Source organism: Peromyscus californicus, unplaced genomic scaffold, assembly GCF_007827085.1.
Source record: "Peromyscus californicus insignis strain IS unplaced genomic scaffold, ASM782708v3 Scaffold_4__1_contigs__length_199733344, whole genome shotgun sequence".
Classification (NCBI taxonomy): Eukaryota; Metazoa; Chordata; class Mammalia; order Rodentia; family Cricetidae; genus Peromyscus; species Peromyscus californicus.
In genome coordinates this window covers 3,949,644-3,975,886 of record NW_026294562.1, presented here as the reverse complement: position 1 = coordinate 3,975,886, position 26,243 = coordinate 3,949,644, and the positions used below count along the sequence as shown (strand labels likewise).

The 26,243-nt window shown below is 44.5% G+C and overlaps 1 protein-coding gene across 3 annotated transcripts in view; it reads left to right on the top strand.

The window, feature by feature from the left end:
* Trub1 (TruB pseudouridine synthase family member 1) overlaps positions 1-26,243 on the top strand; it is a 159,137-nt gene that overhangs the window by 94,213 nt on the left and 38,681 nt on the right. The window contains exon 8 of one of the 3 annotated variants that reach the window (XM_052714139.1): positions 3,227-4,434. The exons of 1 other annotated variant lie outside the window; for it this stretch is intronic. In XM_052714139.1, the coding sequence (XP_052570099.1) occupies positions 3,227-3,439 (213 nt within the window). In that variant the 3' untranslated portion in view covers positions 3,440-4,434. Of the gene's footprint in view, positions 1-3,226; positions 4,435-26,243 lie in introns of those variants that run through there. One more of the 3 variants, XM_052714143.1, reaches the window with a different exon arrangement.

The following is a 26,243-nucleotide window of genomic DNA, read 5'->3' as shown; positions in this document are numbered from 1 at the left end:
GAAGTTAAAACCAGAGAGGCAAAGTAACTGTTGACATGGTTCAAAGAGTAAGTGGCGGAGAATTGTGTTTGTGAATATTCACACCTTTGTAGCTCTGACTACCAAAAGAGCTGAATTCTATCCATCCTCAAGACCCACTGAACAGCATCAGCTTCAAAGACATCGTTCTTGTCTTCCAAGGATCTAAGAAAGTGAGGTCAAAAGGTATTACAAAAAAGTCAAAAGAGGATAGAGGCTTTTAGATATTATTGGGTAGGCAAGGAAAGGCTAGTTAGTTAATTAGTTAGTTAGTAATTAGTTGGTGAATTGGATTTTTAGGAGAATGACCTAATCACGATCAAACTTTTGTAAGGTTGGTCTGTCTATAAAAGTATATTCAAGTGTGATGGAGTTTCAGAGAGTTTCCAAGAAACTCCTCAAAAAGTCCAGGAAAGGTGGAATGCAGAGAGACAAAGACATTGGAACAAGACAAAGATGGTTCTGGGGATTCAATGTTGGATGTTGAGTGAGCAGGCAGGCGACCCTAAAGTGTATTATAATGGAGTCATATCTGTGTTGAGGTGGGTAAAGGCCATATTAAGGTAATAGCAGGAACCGCAGTAGAGAGAGAGGGGGTATGGGTACCTGGAAAACTGAATGTCCCAGTGAAGGTGTGGCACAGAGAGAAGGTGGAAGGGTCAAATTTTGGTCCCGAGGACCGTGGTGAGAACTTGCTCCAGTCAGGTGACGATGAAGGAGACTAGGAAACAGGAGGGGGACAGAAATAGGACTTCGATCTTAGGAAGCATAAAATTTTCATGCTTGTAGGAACCATCAAAGACGATCCTCTAGCCACCTGAATTTAGATAAATAGAGACAGAAATCCTCCATGGCTTGCACTTGGATAAGCTATGGCAGAAGTTCTCAGGTTAACAATGTTTTTCCTATTGGATAGTTCTGTCCTTCAGTGAGGACAGCTAACACCTGGGAGGGGAGACAGGTTTGTCACCCAATGGCAGAGTTTGGCTTGTCAGGGCAACCTCTCCCTCCAGCCCACAGGGCAGCTCTGATGACCCCTGAGAATGATGGAGCACCTTTGTGCTTGTGTTGGACTGACAGGGGACCAAGATGCAATTTGAATATTCAGAGCTCTGGCTGTAGGGAGAACCTTAGGTTCTTGAGACTGCCAAAGAGTGACTGAAAAAAAGACTATGAGCCAGGGTCTGGATTTGTCTGGGAAAGTAAGGTGGTCTAGAAGTAGAAGAGGGCGTTGAAGAGAATGGAGAGTGAGGGGAACAGGCAGGGGGTAGGAGCACCCAAGAGCAGTCTGCCACAAAACAGGGGAGCCAGGAGGTTGTAGAAACTGGGTGACCTAAGTTATCCTGGTCCCCTATGGAGGATTTTGCTTTCACAAAACAAGGTCTCACTAACCTCCATTAATCTTAGACTTGAAATTCTCCTTCATCATCCTGAAAGCCATGACTCCTGTAGTCAAAGACGAGAGTTTAAAAATCACAGTGAAAGAAAATGCAGAATTCCTCAGAACAGAGAGAATGAGATTAAGAAATGTTGTAACTAGGCCAGGCAGTGGTGGCGCACGCCTTTAATCCCAGCCCTCGGGAGGCAGAGCCAGGCGGATCTCTGTGAGTTCAAGGCCAGCCTGGGCTACCAAGTGAGTTCCAGGAAAAAGGCACAAAGCTACACAGAGAAACCCTGTCTCAAAAAAAAACCAAAAAAAAAAAAAAAATGTTGTAACTAGATAAATGTAAGGGAAAGTGCCTTTGAGCCCTAAAAGAAGGAGAACGTGGGTGGAGGTGTGGGGAGGAAGGGGTTGAGGGTAGGATGGTGGTGTCACTAACATGGATCAAGGCAGCATGCCCAGAGCCAGACCATGTACCCCACCTGTGAGCAGTGACGTGATTAAGCACTTCCTATGCGCTGGGTACTAGGCTAAGTGCCCAAGAGGCCTTTTATGTTAACTTTTACATGATCCTTCTAGAGAATCCAGCTATCACCTTCATTTTACAGATGGATAGATGGAGACACAGAGATGAAAGATGAGTTAATGGAGCAATTCATAAAGCAAAGCTGAGGTGGGTGTGGTGGTCCTTGCCTGTACTAGCACCTCAGAGACTGAAGCAGGAGGGTCATAGGTTCAAGACCAGACTGAACCACATGGTGAGACCTTGTCTTGTAAACAAACAAACACATGGCAAAGTTAGGATTTCAACTTCTAGAATCTAAACTTGTAATTACTATGCTCTTCTTCCTCCTAAAAAGGCACGTGACCTGGACTGGAGAGATGGCTCAGAGGTTAAGAGCACTGGCTGTTCTTCCAGAAGTCCTGAGTTCAATTCCCAGCAACCACATGGTGGCTCACAACCACCTATAATGATCTGGTGCCCTTTCCTGGTGTTCAGGCAGACTACTGTATACATAGTAAATAAATAAATGTCAAAAAACAAAAAGACACTTTGACCAAGACGAGCTGCAGCTCCAGCCATGGCTGGTCTCAAAGTTCTGGCTGAGGCCATCTAAAGACACTTTCTGAAGACAAGAAGGAGAGCTGGAGCCATGGCTCAGTGCTTACGAGCTCATGCTGCTCTTGGAAAGGGCTCTGTTCCCAGCACCCACATCAGGTGGCTCACAGCTGCCTGTAATTCCAAGTCCAGGGATCAGATGACCTCTTCTGGCCTCTGGGCAACTGCACTCCTGTGAATACACCCTGACACATAACACAGACACATATAATTTAAAATGAATCTCAAAAATAAATTAAAAAGGAAAAGACCAAAAAGAGACTGTGAGCTGGGCGGTCGTGGTGCATGCCTTTAATCCCAGCACTCGGGAGGCAGATCTCTGTGAGTTCGAGGCCAGCCTGGTCTACAGAGCGAGATCCAGGACAGGCACCAAAACTACACAGAGAAACCCTGTCTCGAAAAACCAAAAACCAAAAACCAAAAACAAAACAACAACAACAAAAAGAGACAGTGTGGATTTACCTCCAGGCACTTCTTTCTTGGGGCATATTGTTGAACCCCACTTTTGATTTTTAGAGATGCTGTGATGAAACTCAGAATCCAGGTCCCAGCTGCAGTAGAGAATCCTCCCCAGAGTCACACTCTGCTGATGCTACTCACAACCACCCAGTGTCCCCTGACTCAGAGTAAGAAAGGATGGCCATGGTGGCCTGCACCCCACAGTGTCTGCTCTTCACCTAATCTGCTGCTTTTGTCTCCCTCCACAGCTCTGCTCCAGCCACAGCCCAATCTCCTTCCTGTGCCTTGAGCACACAACCACCCTCTCTTCATCTAGAACACCTTTCTCCAAAAACCAGCGTTCTAATTCACTGATTAGATGTCTGAGTGGACATTGTTCCCCACATCTCCATTCGCCTCCTTTCCTGTTCTGGTTATCTGTTGCTGCCCAAGCCACTCCAAGACACATCAGATGCTTGTAGGAGCCATCCAAAACAATTCTCCTCCAGCTACCTGAATTTACAAATAAATAGAGACAGAAATCCTTAATTGCTTGTTCTGGATTTTGGATCTCTCAAACATTTGCAGCCGGATGGTGGGCAGGATTAGAAAACTGGAGCTGGCTGTGTGCTGTGTCGGAGCCCATCTTTATAGCCTCTCTTCCGAGGTTGAAGGTGAGGACTCCTGCAGGCAAAGCGGCAGCTGTGTCTTCTCACGTGACCCCATCTTAGACCTTGAGCAATGTAACCTGCACAAACGCTCTTCAAATACTAGTCACAAAACTCACACAGTTCCAAAGGGGGGCAAGCACAGAGCCCACTTCTTCGTTGAAGAGGTATAGTGACAGTTTTGTCAACTTGACATAACATAGAATGACCCAAGAGAAGAGTTTCAGTGAGGAATTGTCTGGGTTAGTTTGGGCTTGTGTTGTTGTGGTGGGAGATGGTGTTGGTTAAATTAACTGATGTGGGAAGACCCAGCCTGCTCTGGGGCTCTGGGCAGGAGATCCTGGACCGAGTAAGGCTGAAGAGGGGCTGAGAACAAACAAGCGTGTGTGCACTCCATTCTCTCTCTGCACTTGACTGCGGATGGGACAACCCGCTTCAGGTCTTGCCTCTGCTTCTCGGCAATGATGGAGTTGAACCTGGCATTGTAAGCTGAATGTGGTGATCTGATTGGGACTGTCCCCCATAGGCTAATAATAGATTTGAATATTTGGTCCCTAGTAGGTAGAACTATTTGGAAAGGAGGTGTGTCTTTGTTGGAGGAGGTGTGTTGCTGGAGGAGGGCTGTGGGGTTTCAAAAGTCCATGTCATTGCCAGTTAGTTCTCTCTGACTGTGCTTGTGAATCAGACATAAACTCTCAGCTCTTGTTCCAGTACCATGCCTGCTTGCCTGATGCCATGCTCCCCACCCTGGTGGCCATGGACTCACCCTCTGAAACTGTAAGCTCAATAAACTCTTTCTTTGTAAGTTGCCTTGGTCGTGGTGTCTTAGTACGGCAACAGAACAGTGACTAAGACACTGAATTTTGTCACAGGAACAGAAACAAGCTAGGAGAGATGTCAAAGTCCTACGAGGACCCACAGGATGGGAGAGTTGCTACCGCCCTCTGCCCTGGCTGCATTTTCTCTGTGACATGCGTTAGCACCTAGCTGAGACTTCCATCTGTGTCCTCTGCATCCAAATGTTTTGTTTCTCTGCTGCCTCCCCAGCACTGGACCTGGCACATAGTGGTATTGATACACACTTCTTGAATGAACTCCGACCTTTCACCTTGACCTCACCATGTCTACCATCTCTAACTTAGATCTGAAGATAGCAGTTGACAGTGGAGGGAAATGAAACTCAAAAATATTTGTAAGTTATATGGGATACTCAGCTACAAAGTGGAAAATCCAAGGTCAGCAGGCATATCTAGCTCCTCCTGGCCTCTCAGGCCACACACCAAAGATTCTAGGCCACCAGCCACCTCTGCCCCTGCCACTGCCCCCATCCACTAGCAGGCCAATTTCAATTTTCCCCTTTGGTTGCACTCAAGCTGAGAGCAAAGCAATTACACCTTAAATCCCGGGACAGCCAACATTTCAGGGTCTGTTCAGGGTAAGAAAGCACTCTAAGTGTTTAGATCTTACTTTGGTTTACCACAGAAAGGCAATAAGTGAAAGGCTAGGTGGCTTTTAAAACAGCAGGCTCCAATGTTCAGCTTTGCCTTGCTGTCTTTGTAGGCATTTTACTAATATTCATCATTGTTTTACCCAGGAAACCCTAGAGCTGTAATATTTGGCATAATAAGTCCCCTCCACTAGCCCTTTAAAGACCTGTTTATAACTGCTGCGTTACAATTCACGGCCTCATTTCTGAGGCCCCGGTGTGCTTATTTCCACGTCTCTCACTTCTCTCCAAAGAGGATCTCATACAATGCTGTTTGAGGGCTAAAGACTTCAAAGCAGATTTCTCTACCATTTTTTATCTTGAAAAATATTCAATATTTGTGTAATTAAAGTGAAGTCTTCCTAGAGAAAATGACAACTCAAATAATCTTAAATGTACCTCCAAGAAAAAGGCTGTCAAAATGACATTTCGCTGTAGAGTCACATTCTCTAAGGCCTTTGCTTCTCGCTCCGATTTCTTGTAATCTTTGAAGGTTATGTCATGGCTGACTTCAAATCACGTTTTAAATTATCATGGCCTCTTTCAGAACGGGTTCTGTGAGCGAGGAAATCTTTCTTTTGCTCTAGATTTTTTTCTGCTTCACTGTTACCAAGGATTTGAAACAGCAAAAGCTGAAAGCAAACAAAATCTTCTCTGACCTTGGTTTTCCTGCTAGCTACCATCTTATTTTTTTCCTTGTGCACTAACAGTTTTTAAATAGCTCTTTAATACCTTCTGTCTCTATTTCTTCTTTGCTAAATTGTACGGCAGAGGTGACCCATGCCCTCCAACCTAATTGGCAAATCTAAGGGAATTTGTCGAGTTCTCTTTTTAATTGGAGCCTCCTCCTGCAGCCTTCTCACTTCTCACCCCACTCACACACTTCTCCGTGCCTAAGCATATACTTACCTAGGTTTTCTTCTGAAGAGCTGCATAGTTAATCCCCTAATGTATGCATCTGCGTGTATAAACTGAGGGTTTCAGCACCAAATGTATAAACTGACAACGTGATTGCTCCAAGGTATGTTTGAGGGGAAGGTTTTTATTGTAGATATGAGAGAGAGAGAGAGAGAGAGAGAGAGAGAGAGAGAGAGAGAGAGAGAACAGCCAAAGGCATCTGGAAGAGTCCAGAGCAGAGAGAGAAAGCAGTAGACTGAACATGGCCAGCAGACCGGACTTGGCCATGAGAGGAGGGGGCGTGAGGGATGAAGACAAAGAGACAACCAACAAAGGGGAGCAAGGGAAAGCTAGAGAGCAAGAAAAGAGCTAGGAGAGGAAGACGGTGAGATCGTAGCGAGATAGCAGGGTTATGAGGAGAAATGGGAAGCTCAGGGAGGTTAGCCCAAGAGCTGTCAATGTTTAGGATGAGGATCAGGGTGAGGAGAGATGGGCATCTGCATGGACTCTGAAGTAGGTACACGTGATACTGTGGGAGCCTGGAGGTCAGTATGAGCCTTGTACACAGGACATGATGGGACACTGAGAGAGAAGAGGTAGCTACAAGTACATGAGATCCAGGATAGGGAGGTGAATCCATACCTAGGCCTCAGGTCTTCAGGGATGGAGCCCAGTTCCTAGAATCCAGAGGGTTCTGGAAAACCTGTGCTGGACATTGGCCAGTGAGAAGTCCATGGGTCCAACCCAATGTTTAATGGGTCTCTCAAGAAAAGTCTGTATTCATTTAGTATACATTTCCCAGGTGTAACACGTGTCAGGCACAGGGGCAACTCAGATAAGACATTGAATCTTTCCGTAAGTTGCTCACTGGGAAGTAGAGGGATAGAAAGATAAATGACAAGATCAAAATCACTGGGGAACAAAGTGACAGGGTTCATAGCATTAGTCATTGACTGTGTCTAGCCATCTGCTCTCTCACGGGCTCAAGGCACCTCTGTTGAGGACTATGTTGGAGAAGGGTGATGATGTTTTCCACAATTCACAACATGAATAAATAAAAAAGAAAGTGCTTTAGTAACTATTTTTTAATGTGTGTGTTTTGCTTACATGCATGTATATGTACCATGTGCATTCATGGAGCTCACGGAGGCCAGAGGAGGGCACTAGATACCCTAGAATGGGAGTTACAAAGAATTTCAAGCCACCATGTGGGCAGAAGAAGCCAAACTCTGCAAGGGCACTCAGCACTCTTAGTCTCTGGCCCATCTCTCCAGTCCCCCATAGCATCTCTTACAAATAGCAGCTCAAACCCGGGACCTCTCAGAAGCTTGTCACACTTCGCTTTCCATAGCCTTCCACGTAGTTGTGTTTGGCCCATTCCCTTATCTATAAAAACACGACTGTTTTCTTCTTCATTTTTTTTTTTTGGTTTATTTAAAACTTACACCTTTACATCTTATTTTAACTATTTACTCCCATCCATTCTTTCTTCCATTTAGAATGAAAAAAAAATAGCAGAATCTATGACCAGTGGGAACAGATTTTTGCCGTGCAGTATTGAAAAGTGGAAGGAAATAATCAAGATGTACATGCTAAATAAAAACACAATATTTTGCACTATGACAACCTCCAGCCATACATTTAGGAAAATTTGGGATCTCAAGAGACACATTTGCAAAAGAATAAATAAAACCTATGACCAGCAATTAAGAAGAAAGCATTAAGGGTGTTAGAGAGATTGCTCAGTGGTTAAGAGCAATGGGTGCTCTTGCGGAGGATCCAGATTTGGTTTCCAGCACCCACATGGCAGCTGTAACCCCTGGTCCAGGGGATCTGATACCTCTACTGACCTCCATGGGCTCACACATGGTCCACATACATACATGTAGGCAAAATACACATACATACATATATACATGCAAAAGAAAATACTATGAACTTTGAGTTTTAAAATCTATGGGCTACAGTCAAAGTCATGCTTGTCAAACTAGTGGTCCTGAACACTTAACATTGGTCAGATCTCTGTTCAAATCTACTTACTGAGTGGCCTTAGTACTTAGCCTCTCCCAACCCCTCTTTCTGCTTATACAACAGAGTAATGATTGCTTGTGTAAGGAATAAACTTAGAAGATGTGTTCAAGAGAGTATCTGGTGTGCAATAGTTGCTCAATAAATACTAGATGGCACAAAATATTTGTTCAAGAGTTCAAGTTTTTATTGTGGCTAGTCAGCCAAAAAAATCAAAACTTATACTTAAGTGTTCCTAATAATTCAAAAGCATTGGCATAATCTAAATGTATATTAGCTGTCTTCATCCTTGGTGCTAGAGTCCCAAATTTCCCAGAGTAGTGGCAGATGCCTTTTAATCCCAGCACTTGAGAGGCAGAAGCAAGCAGATCTCTGAGCTAGAGGCCAACATGGTCTATACAGCGAGTTCTAGGCCAGCTACAGCAATATAATAAGACCATGTCTCAAAAAAGAAAGTATCAAGTATAAAAGTAAATTAATACAGTTTTAAATTAAGCCCTTAAGCTTTATCTCACCCTCATATGTGATAAATAAGACATTCACTGAAATAATACTGCTGTTTCTATTCTGGAAACTGCCTCCTGCGGAACAGTTCATATACTGCTCTTTTAACCTCAACTGCAATTGTCAACAGTTGATTTATTTTGTTTTTTTGAGTTGAGAAGGGGCCCTTTTGGGTCATTGAAACCCTTAGAACTGAAGCTGCTTTGGTTGTGGGCTCTTTGTTTTTTTTTGGCATTGAGAGCTGAGAAGGTGGGAATTCAATTAGCACCTTGATATGTTCGTTATCCGTCCTTTCAGTTCAGGGGCCACTTCACAAGCGCTGCTTCCTGGCGTCAGGGCACATCAAAAGAGGGGCAACAGTTTCTTGGTTTTTAATTTTCTACCAAAAAGGCGAGGCATCCATTTTGTTCCGCTCTGAGTAGTGTGAGAACCTCTCTTCCCGAGTCAGCGAGCAGCCAGATGCTTGGGAGCGAGTACCGCACAGGTCTTCCATTTCAGTCCCGGGCTTTGCTTCCCCAGTGTTTAGGCTCACAGGGCCTTCTCTTCGGTCCATGCCAGGTGCTCACCATAAGGTCAAGGTGGTGAGAAAAAATAACATTCTCCACCTCCACGTCCTTCTGTATCGAAGTACAAAGGTGATTATTTTAATAGGAATTCAAAAATTAAAAATAAAAATCGAAGCCAATGGCGAACCTTACCATGAAGAGCTGTGTGAAGGTCCTAGTTTATTAGCCCTTCTTTGGGAGGGAAGCCAGGGTGGGAATCTGCAGAATATTCCCTGCTTGTCCTCTGAAGAAACTGAGGCCAACCGTGGGAAACCATCTTAACCAGGATGGTATGACTTCATTAGCAATCTGGGCCTTTTATGACACAGTGAAATCTCAATTCAATATAAATCTCTCTGATCAGAGGAGCTTTGCTGATGTATTGGTTCAAAGGTCCCCGGGTCTAGTAAGGTCTACAGGAGATTGTTCCACAATCAAGAGGGTAGAACCTAAAATACTGTGGGTGAGTCTCTGCACCCTGCGCGTTAGGAGAATGCCCCTGAGCTTCAATGAGACTGCCTGGGCTGACTCTGTCTCATCCGGGGAGCACTTCATCCTGTTGGCGAAGCATCTACTTTGTATAATGCACCATGAAGGTTCACGATGAATAAGGAGATCGATCCCCAGATGCTGGACAGCATCCTTTTAGGGGGAAATGTAATGTGAGCTTGCTCGAGGGTGTACTTTAGGCTAGAAGTCACAAACTCAGATGACCTGCAGACAACAGGAGTGTGTGTTTCTGGCTGTGTGTAAAACAGTAATGGGTGGGTAGAGAGGAGGTGGGAGTTGGTCCAGCTGGAAAATGCCTGGGGGTTTTAAAGGGAACAGCTGTTGCTCACTTGCAGCCAAGTGTGTTCTGATGAAGAATGCATGCAGCTCAGTGTGGCCAATCCTGAAGATTTCTCAGGAAAAGTCAGAAATCTCAACTTGTTTGTAAAATCGCTTACATTTCCCAGGCTAGTGTGTCCTGTGCAGAGGTCACAAGAGGTGAGCCACAGCCTTCAAGAACATTTTTTCACTTCATTTATACCTTCCCGCCTCGTCTCCTGCTTCCAGTTTAACCCAGTGGACCCTCAGGAGGCAGACCAGGAGGGCTGCTTCCTGGTACGTTTAGATGACCTTGGAATGCACTTCTGCAGCAGTAAGCACATTACTGTGGGTTTTTAATTTTAACAAGGTAGTATTTACGATTTGATTCTTTGAGGGAAGAGCTCTATCAGCTTTAGCTAATACTTCAAGATGAGGTGTATTAAGAAACTTGTGCTGAGCTGTGCAGGAAAGAATTCCATTTTGAAGTAAGGGCAAAAAGCATCAAATGACATACGAAAGTCACCGCTTGAAGGGCTACATAGTATTAAAACTGGGTTAGAAAGGGGGCAAATAAGCTGGGCAGTGGCAATGCCTATAACCCCAGCACTCAGGAGGCAGAGGCAGGTGGATCTCTGAGTTGGAAGCCAGCCTGGTCTATAGAGTTCCAGGTCAGCCAGGGCTACACAGAGAAACCCTATCTCAAAAAAGAAAAAAGGAAAGAAAAAGGACAAATAGGCTAGCTATTAAAAGACCTTCATATGACTCCTCTCTCTTTTTAAAAGATAATATGAATATCTGTACGATAAATGCCAAGAGGAGTCTAATACTTAAGCATTGCTGTCCACACAAGCTCCAAGAGCTGCGAGTTAAGCATCAACTGTGAGCAGTGCACTGGGGGTTAGAGACTGGGCAGCAGGAGGAACGATCAGGACCAGAAGGTGAGGGTGGGGTCTTCCCTTAGGAAAGGACTTGAAAAGTAGATGAGTGCACCATCAAAGGTGTGTGGTTGGAGACAATATTACTGTGGTTGGACAGAGCCCCCAAGATGTATGTGTCAGTATGATGGTTTCAATGAAATGTCCCTTGTAGTCTTGGGCCTTTGGATACTTGGTCCCCAGTTGATGACACTGCTTGGGTAGCCTTGGGTGATGTGGTCTTGTTGAAGGAGGAGTGTCACTGGAGGCAGATGTTCAGAGTTTAAAGACTAGCACCATTCTGAGTTTGCTCTGTCTGCTTCCTTTTTGTGGTCCAAGACGTGAGCTCTCAGCTTGCTACTCTAGCTGTCATGCATATCACTTCCGATATGACAGGCTCTTATTTATCCCTCTGGAATCTTAAGCCCACCAAAACTCTTCTTTCTATAAGTCAACTTGGTCATGGTCTTTTATCACAGCAACAGGAAAGTAACTAATACAGTTTGAAACTGGACCCCCAACACAGCAGTGTTGAGAGATGAGACCTTTAATAGGTCTGTAGGTCACCAGGGTTCTCCAGAGTGGATTAGTTGCAGTAGAGGCTCCTAATGAAAAGATGAACCTTTCATTTCAGTTTGCAGCTGTAGACCATGTGCTAGAGATTAAATAAGGAGGCCGTTAATACTTGTAATGTAGATACCATGTGCCTGAGGCCTCACAAGGTGCCTAGGTATTGGATTCAGGATCTCAAGGCAGGAACCCAGAGACAAGAACAGAAGCAGGAGCCGTGGAGGAGCACTGCTTACTGGCTTATTCCTTCATGCCTTGCTCAGCCTGCTTTCTTATACCACCCAATACCACCTGCCCAGGGCTGGCATTCAGTGTAGTTGAAGTTTTCCTGTGTCCACCCAGCTCCTGCAGCCACTCAGACCCAAGTAAACACACAGAGACTTATATTACTTATAAACTGTATGGCTGTGGCAGGCCTCTTGCTATCTAGTTCTTATATCTTAAATTAACCCATTTATATTAATCTATAAGTTGCCACATGGCTTGTGGCTTACTGGTACTTTACATCTTGCTTCCTCTGTGTCTGGTTGGAGACACCTGACAGCCTTCCTGTTCTCAGAATTCTCTTCTCTCCTTGTCCCGCCTATACTTCCTGCCTGGCTACTGGCCAATCGGCATTTCATTTATCAACCAATCAGAGCAACACATTCACAGCATACAGAACATATCCACAGCAATTCATAGTGGACTGGGTTCTCTATATCAATCACTAATCAAGAAAATGTCCACAGACTTGCCTAGAGGCAATCTTTCAGCTAATGTTCCCTCTTCCTAGATGACTCTAGCTTGTGTCAAGTTGATGAAATAAACAACTAGCCAGTACACACCCTGTGTATGACATGGCAAGAAGCACTTAGACAGATGCTGTCCCCTCAGTGAAATAAATCTCCGTTCTTAAAGAATGACTCAACTCATGTATGCTGGGATAGTAGCGCAAAACCAACTAAGTCACTGTGCTATTGAAAAAGCCGAGTCTCAGGTACAAAGTAGGAAGGTAAATAAAATCAGCAAGTAGTGATGGAGAACACTTATGTTTGAACAAAGGACCAGGGATTTGAGATAAACATGCATATACAACACTCTGCTGGAAAATGTCAAAGACTCTGCTTTTCTGGAGGAGAGGCCCTGGTATGTTCCATTTGCTTGTTTCTATTCAAAAAAATGTTTTAACTATAGCCAGTTTCAAGCTATCAACAGGAAGTGGCTGAAAGTAGAGTGAGCAATGTAAGGTGGTGAGCAGCAAGGTCAACAAAAATTCAGGATCACGAGACACCCCAGATTTAGGAATGACAACATCTAAGGAAAGGTTGTATTGGGAGACTGAAGCCCACAGAGGTCATTGAGCTAAAGAAATGGACACAGAGATTAGAAATCCTCAACTAAATTTGTTAGGATGGCCACAGCGGGGATAGGAAAGTTTAGAAGATGGAGCTCAGGTCCAGAAGCCATAGGAGCAAGTAGAACCTTGGCCCTGAGCTCAACACAAACTGATAAGCTGCCATGTGTTGCTGGGTAATGACAGTCACTCATCACTAGCTATGGGGGAGGGGGGATCCTCTATGGCATTGATTCTCAACCTGTGGGTTGCAACCCCTTTGTGGTCAATCCATTCTTTCAAAAGGGTCATGTAAAACCATTGGAAAGCACAGATATTTATCTTACAATTCATAACAGCAGCAAAATTACAGTTATGAAGTAGCAACAAAAATAATTTTATGGTTTGAGGTCACCACAACATGAGGAACATAATTCAAAGATCGCAGCATTAGGAAGGATGAGAACCACTGCTCTATGGGTGTAAGGCTATGTGCACTACAGATATGTGTAAGCTCATATTCCTGTCCATTTGGCAGATGAAGCCTGTACACTGTACACACATGATAGTGCCATGTGCCTGGTAGTGACAGGCTGTGGTAGAGATTGAAGAAAGGAAGCTTTTAATATTTTTAATGTAAATACCACTTACCTGAGCCCTTACACGGTGCCTAAATATTGGCTTCAGTGCTTTGTTGCATTCTATTTATATGAAAAAATCTGGCTAAATGTTTAAGTAATTTATCTACTGTTACACAGCATGGCACATAGCCCTTTCTAACATCAGAAGACTCATCCCCCAACGACGTCACTACACTGTCCCCTCCAGAAGATAACAGTCTGATGGAGATGGAGGACACTGTGATCAGAGAGTTATAGTTCCTCTTTAAAAAACGCATCCAGCCTGCACATTCCTAAAGAGTCAATTCATGTTTTTTCCTTCCCACCCCCCCTTGAGCTTGCATGTGACTTGTATTTTTAGGCTCTGCTGTTAGCAAGTGTATTTTTGTGTGATTGAGTGGGAGAGTGGGAAAAGTTTCACAGAGCTGTTTCAACCAGGATGCAGGGAGCTCAGCAGAGACTGTGAAAGCTCTGCCATCTAAGGTCTTAGGAAGCCACAGAGAGATGTGCATGTTCTCTCTTTATTGTTCTATGTGCACCCCGGATGAATGACGAGTTAAAGTTATTGTTAAGGCATTTTAAGTGACCCATTTCCAGCAGTGAACAGATCACTTACTGTGCCAAACCAACTGGCGCTTCTCAGATTATAAAACCACAAAGTGGGGAAAATGTTAAAACAGCTAAAGCAAAAACGATGCCTGAATGGGGAAGGAGCAAAGTGGAGCCTCATTGTCTGCCAAGGCAGATGGCTGACCACTAGGAGGCTTCACTGCAGCGTCCAGGGTAATTGGATGCTGGGGCTTTCCTGGCAAGGACTGAGCAACTTCATTTACAAGATCCAGGTTCTTTTCAATACATCCTCTCCTTGGCTGGAGTGGATGGCTCATCCTAAACGTGAATGCTACCTTTACTTTATGATGCTTCTCTGGTCACAAGGACATGAAAAGTAATTAAGGACCGAATTTCCTAGCTGACTCTCTTGCATGTACAATTATCTGCAGATATAAAATTGCCCACTTTGATAATTATACCCTCAGAACGAGGGGCAAGTGGCTAATTATGCCCACATGTGGCCGATTGCACTTTCCATTAGCCAATTATATGCACAATTATTTGTGCACATAAATAATTGCACTCATGGAAAATAGCAGCCCTCCTTTCAAATCTTCCTGCTTGGAGAGGCTGATGGAGTAATTGCCGCACTGGAAACGTACTTGGTGGGCACTGGAAGAGAATCAGATACCAGGGGACGTGTAAGTGACCAGCGCCTGCAATGGCATCGAGTGCCAAAGAAAGCGGGAAGAACCATGGGATGGCTCAAGGCCAGCACGCACTTTCGGAAGTACGCTTCTCAGGGTGGCTGTGCACAGTGACCTTGGGCAGGATGTTAACCTTCGCTCATGGCTACTGGCTCTGCATACACCAGGAGGATGATGATGCTCCATTCCCAGCATTGTTCTGGGGCAGATCTGGCAATTCATGCAATCTCCTTTGCATTACATATATAGAGACACTGTTGTGTCAGCCGGTACGTCCGGTTGTGCAGGAAAGGTAGTCACCCTCTGTAGCAAAGCAGTATTGCCAGTATGGGTAAGGTTGGGAAGCCTGTTGCTTTGCTTCTAATGTTTCTACTGAGGATAGTCCAGAAAACAACATGCTGTCATTCAAAATTCATTCTTTTATTCAACAAAAGCTGTTGAATCTTAGGCTATCCTGAGCATTTGAGACATGATGAACAACCGTCAGAAAGTCACTAGCATGTTGACTGGGGCCACCGTTCAGTGAGCAGCTTTTACTCTGATCCGCTCTAGTTAGCAAATTGGGGGGAAATTTCACCTCATGTCTAGGAAACCTGACAATGAATTTCATGGTTCGGTTGCCAGCCACATTTGGTGACACTGAACCTTGTGGGGTCTGGCTGTTTTCATCGACCTCAGAACTGACAGTGACGACCGCTGCAGGCGACCACCAGACCCCTTTCGACTTCCTCCTCTGGTTCCCTTTCCATGCCCAGCCATCCTATCTCTGTCACTCTCTGATTCTCCAGATCCTCTCTTATCGATGTGGAAAAGGGCTCTCTATTCAGGGGGCAAAGGAAGGCGTCACAGAGTCAGGCATGAACAGTTAGTCGCCAGAGATGAAGTGTTGCTTAGACGAACAGAGCAGAGAAGTCGGGCCACATTGGAAGCTAATATAAAATAGTTTGGTGGGGGGCTGGGAGTACGGCCTCTCAAGCCAGACTTTCCTGCATTTGAGTCCCTGTTGTATGATGTTGGGCCAGTTAACTTCTGTTTTGCTCAGTCTTCTCTAAAAAGGAAGCAGTGCTCACTTCATAAAGTTATTGTGAGAATCAAATGAGGAGAAAACATGAATGGGGAGTGTTTGGAATTCCCATAGTATATGCCAATTGTTTTCATTTGTGGACTGAAAATACACAAAAATCTTCTAAGAAACGTGATGCAAATGGTTTTGAAACCTCAACATGCCTCTAAAAGCCAATACGAACAACTGATCTAAGAGGGCAAACAGCAGACTCCATTCTCAGAGACACACGTAATGGGGTGTGCCAGAGTCCAGGAATCGTCCCCTTGGGGAAGCCCTTACCTCCTACCTACGTGATTCTGGTACAGGTGACCTAAGGACCACCCTTTGAGGAACCAAATCACACAGGGCTGGTTCTGGCTGTACCCAGTGTTTGCTTGGCATATTGAACACTAGAAAAGAACTTCCAAGGTTTGGGCCAAAGTTCTTTTTCTGGGACCACAGGTCACTTTAGTTGTAGTCTGCACTATCACACTCAGATGTGGGTACACTGGACACATGCAGCAACTTCCATCTCCGACTCTTCATTTTCAGGAAATAATGTATCTTAAAATAGTATTTTGTTATGAAATGAATCCCATTTCTGTGGTTCTGTAAATAAGAAAAAAAAACCCATAAACATTTGCACTTAGGGAACAAGGTGTCAAAACTAAATGCCTGGTCTTCTGGATGATTCATAGCCATAAGAAGCAGAGCTGGACTTTGGCCACTGTGCACACATATTGATCAGTGTTGGATGCTCTGCAGTTTCCACAGAGAAATGGCTCTGCCTGCTGTGCTTCAATGCTTGGGGGAAGGAAGAGGCTTCCAAACATCGGCTCTTTTCAACCCAGCTCTCTTAAACAGCAAATTCTAACACTAGCAAAATTAAAATGGCTCCCAGGCTACAAAGGGTTCCAGCACACAGAGTAATCACACACTTCTGTCTTCAAACGAGTGGACGAGCAGCCTTGTGCATTTCGTAGCTGTTGCCATAGTCCAAATGCATAAGCAATCGCTGGAAGGATAATGTATGCTCTGCTGGCTTTCAGCGGGATTTTATCAGCATAAGAAGAAATAGTTATCATTTGTAATGAAAAATTGTTCTACTTCAATAATACAGAAGGAAATTTGCCTTGCCCACATCTAAATTCTGATCTTCATGAAGACAAATTCGCCTACCATCCCACAAACGTTATGGTTTAGATGTGCAGTGTCTCCCCTAGGTCTGTGTTCCTCAGCGATGGTGCTGCTTTAGGAAACTGGGGAGCCTGTGGGAGGGGTAAGCCTGAAGAAATGAATCAGTGAGAGAATCAGTCAGGGTCCTCTAGAGGAACAGACCAATAGAACAAACATGTAGTAAAAGGGTGTTTATTAGACTTGACTTACATGAAATGGCTAGGCAGCCAAGAGACGACTGTCCTAGAGAAGCTGGGAACCCTGTAATATTGTTCAGTCCATGAGGCAGACAGCCCAGCAGTGCCAACTTGGCACTAAAGGCCTGGAGGAATCTGGGGGCTGCTGGTCTTCAGTCCTTGGTGGAAACAGGATCCAGCCAAAGAAACCAGATCCTGAGATAGTAAAATATGGCGGTGGCCAAAGCACCAGCAAGATAGACCATTTGCCAGCAAGGGTCTTAGCGGGAAGGCAAGCCGCACTGGATTTCCCACTTTCCGTCTGGGCTGTCACTGGAAGGGACTGCCACTCTGAAGGCTTCCTCCCACGTTGGTCACTGCTTCCTGAAACAGATTCACAAAGCCACCCAGAGCTGTGTCTCTCAGCTGACTCCAGCAATCAAGTCAAGTGACTTAAGAGTTAGAGCCTAGCCCTGCCAACGGCCAAGCCTTTTCTGCTTCCTGGTTCCTTATGCATAAGACATCCTAGTTACCTGCTCCTGCTACCCAGTGTGAGCTTGCCTCCCCTGCCTCGATGGCTGGTACTGGGAGACAAAGTTCTCCCTCCCCGAGTTGTTTCTGCCAGGTGTTTTGTTAGGGTGGTAAGATAAATAATTAACATGCCCCTGAACACAATCCTGTGTGATGACCCATGCCCCACCCCTAGGGATGGCCTCTATCTGCTTCTAGAGACCAGGTTTGCTACCCATGAACATCTATCAACATTTGCACCTTTGACATTCAGATGGGAAGTGCTGTAATACCAAACTCCAGGCGCACAGCCTCCAGCGTCACGGCTCCAAGAAGAGTGACACTATAGTAAATGTCCCTCGAAGGCCACTTGCTTGTGGTGCCATTGACAGCTGGTAGAATCTTGAGGTAGGGCCTCCTAGGAAGAGGTTACACCCCAGCTGCGGCTTCCTCTACAGTCCACTCCTACTGTTGCTGTCCTGTCTCCCAACGGCCCCAAAGCAGCAGGGCCGAAGGATCATAGCCACGTCACTGGCTCCATTACTCAATGTCTGTTGGGTGTATTTCTTTAGATGACTGTGAAAATTTTTGGCTCATCTTAAACTTATGAATGTCTTTTAATTGTGTTTTGGTATGAGGAGAGCAAGAACATTTACACCTACTCTCACTGGTGTATCTTCGTGATTTGAAATAGAGATTTGGGAGTCTCACATAACTGAGCAGATATTCATCTCCTCTGACCCACTTTCCTAGCTTGGGTGTGTTAAGTCACAACTCCTGCTCAGACTTGCTGAGGACTCAGAAGGTGTGAGTCTTAAGAGTGGGGATGAAAAGTAAGATTCACCTCAGGTCGGCTTCACCTCAGGTCCATTTGCCTTTGATGCCCATGGCACCAAAGCAGCAACTCCAACTGACTTGGTCAGCCGACAGAAGCTGTCAAGGGTGGGGTGTGGAAGCTGCTGCTGTGAACTCCTCACGAAGATTGCCAAGCAGCCATCAGACAGTACTAACAGCTTTTGATTTAAGGTTGAAGGAAGCAGTCCCTTGGGCCACTTAGTACGCCACATCATCCTGTTTGGGAAATGCTCTCAAGCAACTGCTGGGCAGACTGAGAGGATGAACTCTCACTGAGGAAAATGGCCATGAAGTCAGACCTCTCCAATGTGCTGGTTAGCTGTGAACTGGCTTGTGGGAGAATACATTTTCTATATCCATCATAGAGAATATTCATTTATTCAATTCCTCCTCAATCCCACCTGCCTGTTTCTGTCATTATCTCTGTCTCCTCTGCCTCTTTGTGTCTACACGCATGCGCGCGCACACACACACACACTCTCCAGTTCATTGTCGGCAAGCACGCGCACACACACACACACACACACACACACACACACACACACACACACTCCAGTTCATTGTCGGCAAGCTTCTTTACTCCTTAGAAGGAACTGTGGGTTCTGATGGAAACAGTGCTGACTAGCCTGGCTCTCCATCACAGAGACGATGCTTTAAAGCCTTCATCTTCACACAGGTGAAAGGCCCAGTGGAAGCAGTCCTCTAACCTAGATCAAATAGGAAGATTCTTCCCAGGTGTGGCCACTCTGCAGCCTTTCACGGCCTTCCCTCACCCCAGGGGGGATGCCCTTGCTGTTCTGCAAGGATTAGGTGCTGGCAGCAATAATCCACAGTGAGGGAAGATGATGGAGTTGCATCTTCCGGCGGATGCTTGGATTATGAAACCAAATATATAGCCTGCTGTCGGCTGCTCTGCCCCTTTGCTAACTGCTCTGCAATGACAGCCTGGCAGAGGTTCAGAACGACTTGTTGCAGGCTGGAGTTGAGGCATTTCTCTAGACAAAGAAAAACGTCCTCTTGCTAAACTGATTCATTCTTGCTGCTGTGAGGGAAGGGCCCTGTCATGGTCCCACTCCTGAAGCAGCTGAGGGCAACAGAGGAGCATCTCTTGAGATCTCTCCCTGTGCCGGTCCTAACAGGTTATCAGAAAGCAGCAGGCACCAGGCAAAAGTCAATGAGCAAATATTGGACCAGTGACCCTTGTTGAGTCCCTCCAAATCTTATGTGTTACTATAAAGCCTAAGTATTCTTGGGGTGTTCATTACAGTAGGAAATCATAGAAAGCTAGATTAACATGGCAGGGTGCTTGTCAAAACACCAGTCAAGCCAGTCCATGGTATTCCCTGCCTGACTTGGGGCAGGAAAATTATCACAAGTTTGAGGCTAGCCTGGCCTACAGAGTGAGATCCTGTTTCAAATATATATATTTTCCAAATATATAAACTTGAGAATTCAGCCTCCTGTTCCCAAATTCAGACTCTATGTTTCTTCTATGGATATACCTCTACTCTTACTGAAGAGTCCAAGACAATCACAAGCTCCCAGTGGGTAGAGTCAGGGCTTCCTAGCAATGTGAGACCTGGACTTTGGAAGTTCCCAAATGCTACTCCAGCATTCTAGTCATAGTGGAGACGAACAATAAAAAAAAAAAAAATACTCCAGGTTCTTCACCTGAGAAAGCCACTCATCATTTGGATAGGGTAGAGCACCGGAAATACAGTGAGCCCTACTGTCTCCAGTCATCCATGAAATAAACACTGGAGAAATAGTGAGCCGGTGTACAAACGCTCACCAGGATGCTTGGTGTTTTCAAAGGAAAGCAGAGGGAGAAATAGTGAAGCTGGGTCAAAGAGCATCCTCCAATCATATGCTGCAACTGAACATAATTAAATAGCATTTTTAATTGGGAAAGCACTCGTGGGGCCCTTATTATTTAAAAATGAATTGCCTGTAATTGTTAGTGTGTAGATATGATACATTGAACCAAAGCTACTTTAATAAAACGTCATTTTTCATGAGCTATAGAAGAATCACTAGGTCAGACAAGGTAAACCATAATGAATAAATGCTGACTCATAATTTTCCATTGTCACTAGGAAGTAGAGGGGAATGAGTAATCGAAACCCTTTAGCTACAGTCTTTTGTGTTCCCACGTTTCCCTAAGGTGTTAACAAGCAATCGCCCTGACCCTCGGGTACAGAGCACTTGAATCTGTTAAGTTGAACGGTGGTTGTGTATGTGTGGTTTTGTCCTGAGCTAGGATCCCTTGCTGCTGTTAAGGCCACCAATGACCTTCACCAAGATGCCTAAGGTCTGAGCAGAATGACAGGCTTGTAACAGTTCTACCTCCATCTTGAGCCCACCCTGAGAAAAAAAGATCACATGACTGTAGTTATCTGAGAGCCTCAAGGCAAGATGTCTTCTGAATACTGGAATTAGCATTATGGTTAAGTATTGCTTGGATTCTGTGCTTCTAAATACACATGTCAGATGAGCAAGATGTCAATTTTCTCTGAAGCGAGACTCAAATTTGAAAATCATGTAGTTTGTGACTTGTGACTCTAGGTTAAAAACCCATTCATACATTTTTTTTTTTTTTGCCACATGGACTACATGACAACAAAACTTGACTTAAAATGTTTATTTCTAGGACTGACTAGAGCTTCAATAGTAATGCCAATGAGAAGTATCTAAAAGATTTCATCTAATGGTCTTTTCATAACAACTAAATTTTCTTTATAATACCAATCCATACTGAGGCTGAGAACCATCATCCATAATGTCAATTTATTAAAACACAATATATATATTTAGAAATGAGCACAAAGTTGCCTATTTCTGGTTAGTTAGCAGGCTAGAATAAACTATTGCAGGGTGTGTGGACAGGGTACAGAAATAGGAGGGAACACCTGGGCTCCCAGGAAACAATGATAGGCTGCGTGGTGCCACTCAACACTATCCAAAGTGTGATGTTTAGATCAGTGTTCTAGGTGAAAATATTGGGCCTGACCATAAACCTAACAAATCCAAATCCCTAGAGTCCCATAAATCTGTGTTTTAGAAGGATTTCCCAAGTTTATGGTGGGCTTTGGAGTTTAAGAAACGTTGTATTGCTGATCCCAACTCGGGCAGGCTTCTCAAGGAGTCTGAGTAAGACACTAGTTCAGTTTTCTGGTGCTTAAAATCGACCCAGTTGGCTAGATAAATGGCTCAGTCCATAAAAAGCTCACTCTGCAATCATGAGGACCTGAATTTGACCCCCAGAAGCCATGTCAAAATGCTGGATGTAGTGGTGTGCACTTGTAATCCCAGTGCGTGGGAGGTGGAGACAGACAGGTAGATCCTGGGGAATCACTGGCCTGTCAGCCAGACTGGCTGAGTTCCAGGACAATATGGACAGTATCCTGAGGAACAACACACAAGGTTGACCTGTGACCTCTACATCCATACACACAGACATGCACATTCACATACAAACACACAAAATAAGCCAGTAAGGTCTACTTCATAAGATTGCTTTCTAGATTAGACAAGACACTCATGTCTCTGGCCTCCCATCTGACATTCGGCCACTGTAGTTGCCCTATCTCTCTGCTCTACCATGTACCAGCTGTTTAACCATAGGCTAGTAGTTGAGCATTTCTTCGTATATAAAAGAGAACAGCATCTTTTATATTTAGCTCATGATGTGGTTGTAAAAAATCTGTTAAAATTGTGCACTGAAGGCTATTTCTGCTCTGCACAAGGGCTGCACACGTAAAAAGGGATGATAAGACCACATTAATGGTTTTAAGCTTGGAATGAGCAATACAACTGACCTGATCTAAGCCCACAGCGGCACATTGCCTTCTGTCCAGCTGCTTGCAATCAGCATGTGAGCACAAGTATCCAACTCAAGAAGATTGGTCAAAGACAGAAATATAGGTCCTTCCTCCCCCTTCCCTGCTGTCTGCTAAAATTTTACCAACAGACCACTAGTTTCATAGTTGTTAACTTTTCACCATTCTGACTCTAGACTGGGCAAACTAGGTTTGCCGGCATGCTAAATAGAGCTATATTTCTGGGAAGGATTCATGTCACCCAAGTTCACACACACACACACACACACACACACACACACACACACACACACACATATATATATGTCATCGGGATATCTATTAATTTATGATGAGGAGAGTTGCCCTGGGGCATTTCCCCAGGGGAATACAAAAGGAGCTAGTTAAATAGTTTGAATGTTTAGTGACATTGGGCTAAAGTGACACTACATAGTCATTTCCACAGTGGAAATACACTATCTCCAGGTAGACACAGTGAGTCATTGGGCAAGGCTGTGCACACTCTCCCCTCTTTAATGGACATGTCCTTTCAGAGAGTCTCCTCTTATGGCATAACTGAGGCTACCTGTGCCCTCGTAACGTCTTCAGAGTCTTACCCTTTGGTGGCTCCCCAGGGCCTACAGCTGTGTTAAGGCCCAGCAGCTGTTCTTCATCTCCAAGAGAGGTTTGGGGTTTGTTTTGTTTTGTTTTGTTTTTTTCCCAGCGCTGGAGAGCCAACTTAGAGTCTCATTCTACCACTAAACTACACCCTCAAACCCAGGTAGACATTTTCAAAGTTTTCACTTTGCACTTGCACGAGAATCATTTGGGTCTATCTTTAAAAGGCAAATGTTTATGCCTTCTCCAGACCTCCTAAGTCAAACTCTTTACTGGTGGGGCCTAGAGAGCTGTGATTTAATCAAATTACTAGATAATGTATACACTGCAGAGTGAGGACTGGAGGTTCCTTTCCACAGCTCTGCTAATTACAGAACATGTGGACTTCAGGACTCCCAGTGCCCTGGTGCTTTTAAGTTCCTGGTTCTTGTGGTGGCTTCTTCATATCACTTTGTGTTAGTCATGAAAGATATATGGAATAAATATTTGTGTCCTAACTCCCTATTCAAATATCATAATGTATTTGCTCAGTGAGATAATGTTAGGAGGTGGAGCCTTAGGTGGTAACTAGGTCATGAGGATGGAGAGATTCTGAATGGGATTGGTACTGCATAAAGAGAACAATGAGTGTTCTTTGCTTTTTCTGCAATGAGAAGTTGGCAATCTGGAAACTGGAAGAGAGACTATGAAACCTGATGTACGGTTCCAGTCTCCAGGACTGAGTTACCAACATCTCTGTCACCATGCTGCTAAAACAGCCTGAGAAGGCAAGGATGACTGTACCAGACACAAATGTTACTGCTACACATTTACACCTGTTTAGGAAAACTAAATTCTAACACTAACTCTAGGCCAAAAGCCACGTCTTCACTCTTTTTTGGAAAGAAATCACCTGATACTATTATTTCTGGTGGTGAAAACAGAATTGGAATTTGTTTTATGTGAAGTCTCACTACACAGATTACATGAGTTTATTATCATCTACGGGAAGCAACAGGTATACATTTTTTAAAAAACATTTCTTACTTTCATTTGTTTGTGATGTGTGTGTGTGTGTACACGAGCGTGCGCATTTGTCACACACACATGCTTGAGCTTGCATGGCAGTATTGTACCCACCACACTGAACAGGTGGAGGTCTGAAGAGTTGGTTTCTGCCACCCACATGTGATTCGGGGAATTGAACTCAGGTTGTCAACTTTGGCAGCATGTGTCTTTATCTCACTGGCCCAGGAATATACTTTGAATGGAGATTGATTCATTGTCTGAGAATCATCTTAGCTCAGTGGGGCTTAAGCTAGGGTGAACTTGACTCCCATTAGCTATGTTACACTTGGGGAAGAGAAGGATAAGGCGCTGCCGGTGCCCAGTGAGTAGGACTGGGGATGCTACTCACCACTCCTCAAAGCTCGGGACAGTACCTACAACAAAGAATTGTCTAAAGTGCCAAAGCGTGCTCCAGCTTCCTCCTGGTGCTTCCGCCCTAGTCTGTGACTGCCCTTTCAGCACCAGGATTCATCTCGCCCCCAGCAGTCTGCAGAGAATTTTAAAGGGCTGAATCATATTAATGTCAAAGGAAAAGAATAAATTCACATGAAAGCTTAGGGCATTTTTAAAAATAATGTTTTGCCTTTCACATACCAGGAGCTCCATAAAAAATTTTTAATTAAATAGTGAATAGATTAAAACATTAATTTCACATGTGTTTTAATAAATAACAAGAAGATGGCCTCTTGTGTATATAACTTGTGTTCGTCCTGAGCGGATTGTTAAATCGCTGCATGCTTTTTTCCCTTTGAATGGATCCAGTGATGGCGCCTTTCACAAAGAAAGGAGAGTGGGTTTCCTCTGCTGAAAATGGGAGGCTGATGAAAGTCAGCCCCATCCAACCCCCAGATTTATTTAAAGAACTCAAAGAATTTCAGAAAAAAATCGTGTGGCTTCAAGGTTAATGCATAAGATTTACAGAAACTGGAAAAAAAATCACAGACTAAAAAAAAGTATGAACTTCCTGCATGCCTCTGACTTAGAAAGAAAGCTCAAACGGGTTAATTATAAAAATCCTAATTTAACAGGCTTTTATATCTGCTTTCTGCTACAACCAGCATTTAATCAGTAATATTTGAGGAGAAATTATAAGTAAGTGGAAGTTCTGAGCCAAATTCGCTCTATTGTGCATACCCAGGTCAAATGCTAAATTTCCTGTCTGCAAACTGGGTTCTTGGATAGTTTAAAAGACATGAAGAGACTGGAATAGAAGGAGAAGCATAAGACAAGACTTAATGATATAGCGCATCAATGGTAGTGAATGATCAGGGAGACCACACAAATAAGTTAAAAGATCCAGTAGCTACGGATTTGGCAGATGGTCAGTTGGTAAAGTGCTTACAGTGCAAGTCTGTAGACCTGAGTTCGAATCCCCGGCACCATGCAAAGGTGAGAGGCAGCAGCATGTGCCTGGACCCCCAGCACTGGGATTGGGGAAGCTAGGTGGAATCCAAGGAGCTGGCTGGGCAGCCAGACTTGCAGAATCAATAAGCTCTAGGAAATCCTGTCTCAAAAAATTAAGTGGAGAGCAAGAAGATACCCAACTCCTGCCTGGCCTAGACACATCTGCATACGTACCTGCCTGCACATGTCTGCACACCCATATGAACACGTACATAACACACACACACACACACACACACACACACACACACACACACACACACACACGCTAATATGTTCTCATTGTCCCAGCAAAGCAAAGGTTTCACTTATGTGAGATATCTTACTAATCATAGCCGATTCTTCAGCTCCACCTAACCAGAACCACAGATATGCAACGTCCCCAATCCAGTCATTATGTGACTCTCCAACTTCCCTCTGGAGCTTCACAAGCCAGGCTTCCATCAACTGCCTTTCTCTCAACACTCTTGTCTTTCAAGCTCCCACAGAACACTCACCAAGCTTTGAACACTCAATGGTTTTTCTAACCCAAAGTTTCAAAATCCTTCTGCAATACCCCACTCCCCAAATGGTCAGGGATGTCACAGCAATACCCTATTCCTGGAACCAATTTCTGTCTTAATTAGAGTTGCTATTGTGTATGAAACACTATGACCAGAAGCAACTTGCAGAAGAAACAGTTCCACATCACACTTCATCAAGGAAAGCAGGTAGTGAAGGAACTCAAAACTCAAGCAGATAGGAGCCTGGAGGCAGGACCTGATGATGAGACCACGGAGGGGTGCTGCTTACTGACTTGCTCTTCATGGCTTGCTCAGCATGCTTTCTTATAGAACCCAGGACCACCAGCTCAGAGATGGCCCCGCCCACCATTGGCTGGGCCATCCTAAATCATTAATTAAGAAAATGTCCTGCAGGCTTGCCTACAGACCCACTGAGGCTTTCTCTCCTCAGAAGACAATAGCTTGTGTCAAGTTGGCATAAAAACAGCCAGCACTGATCAGGGTGTTTTATCACAGCA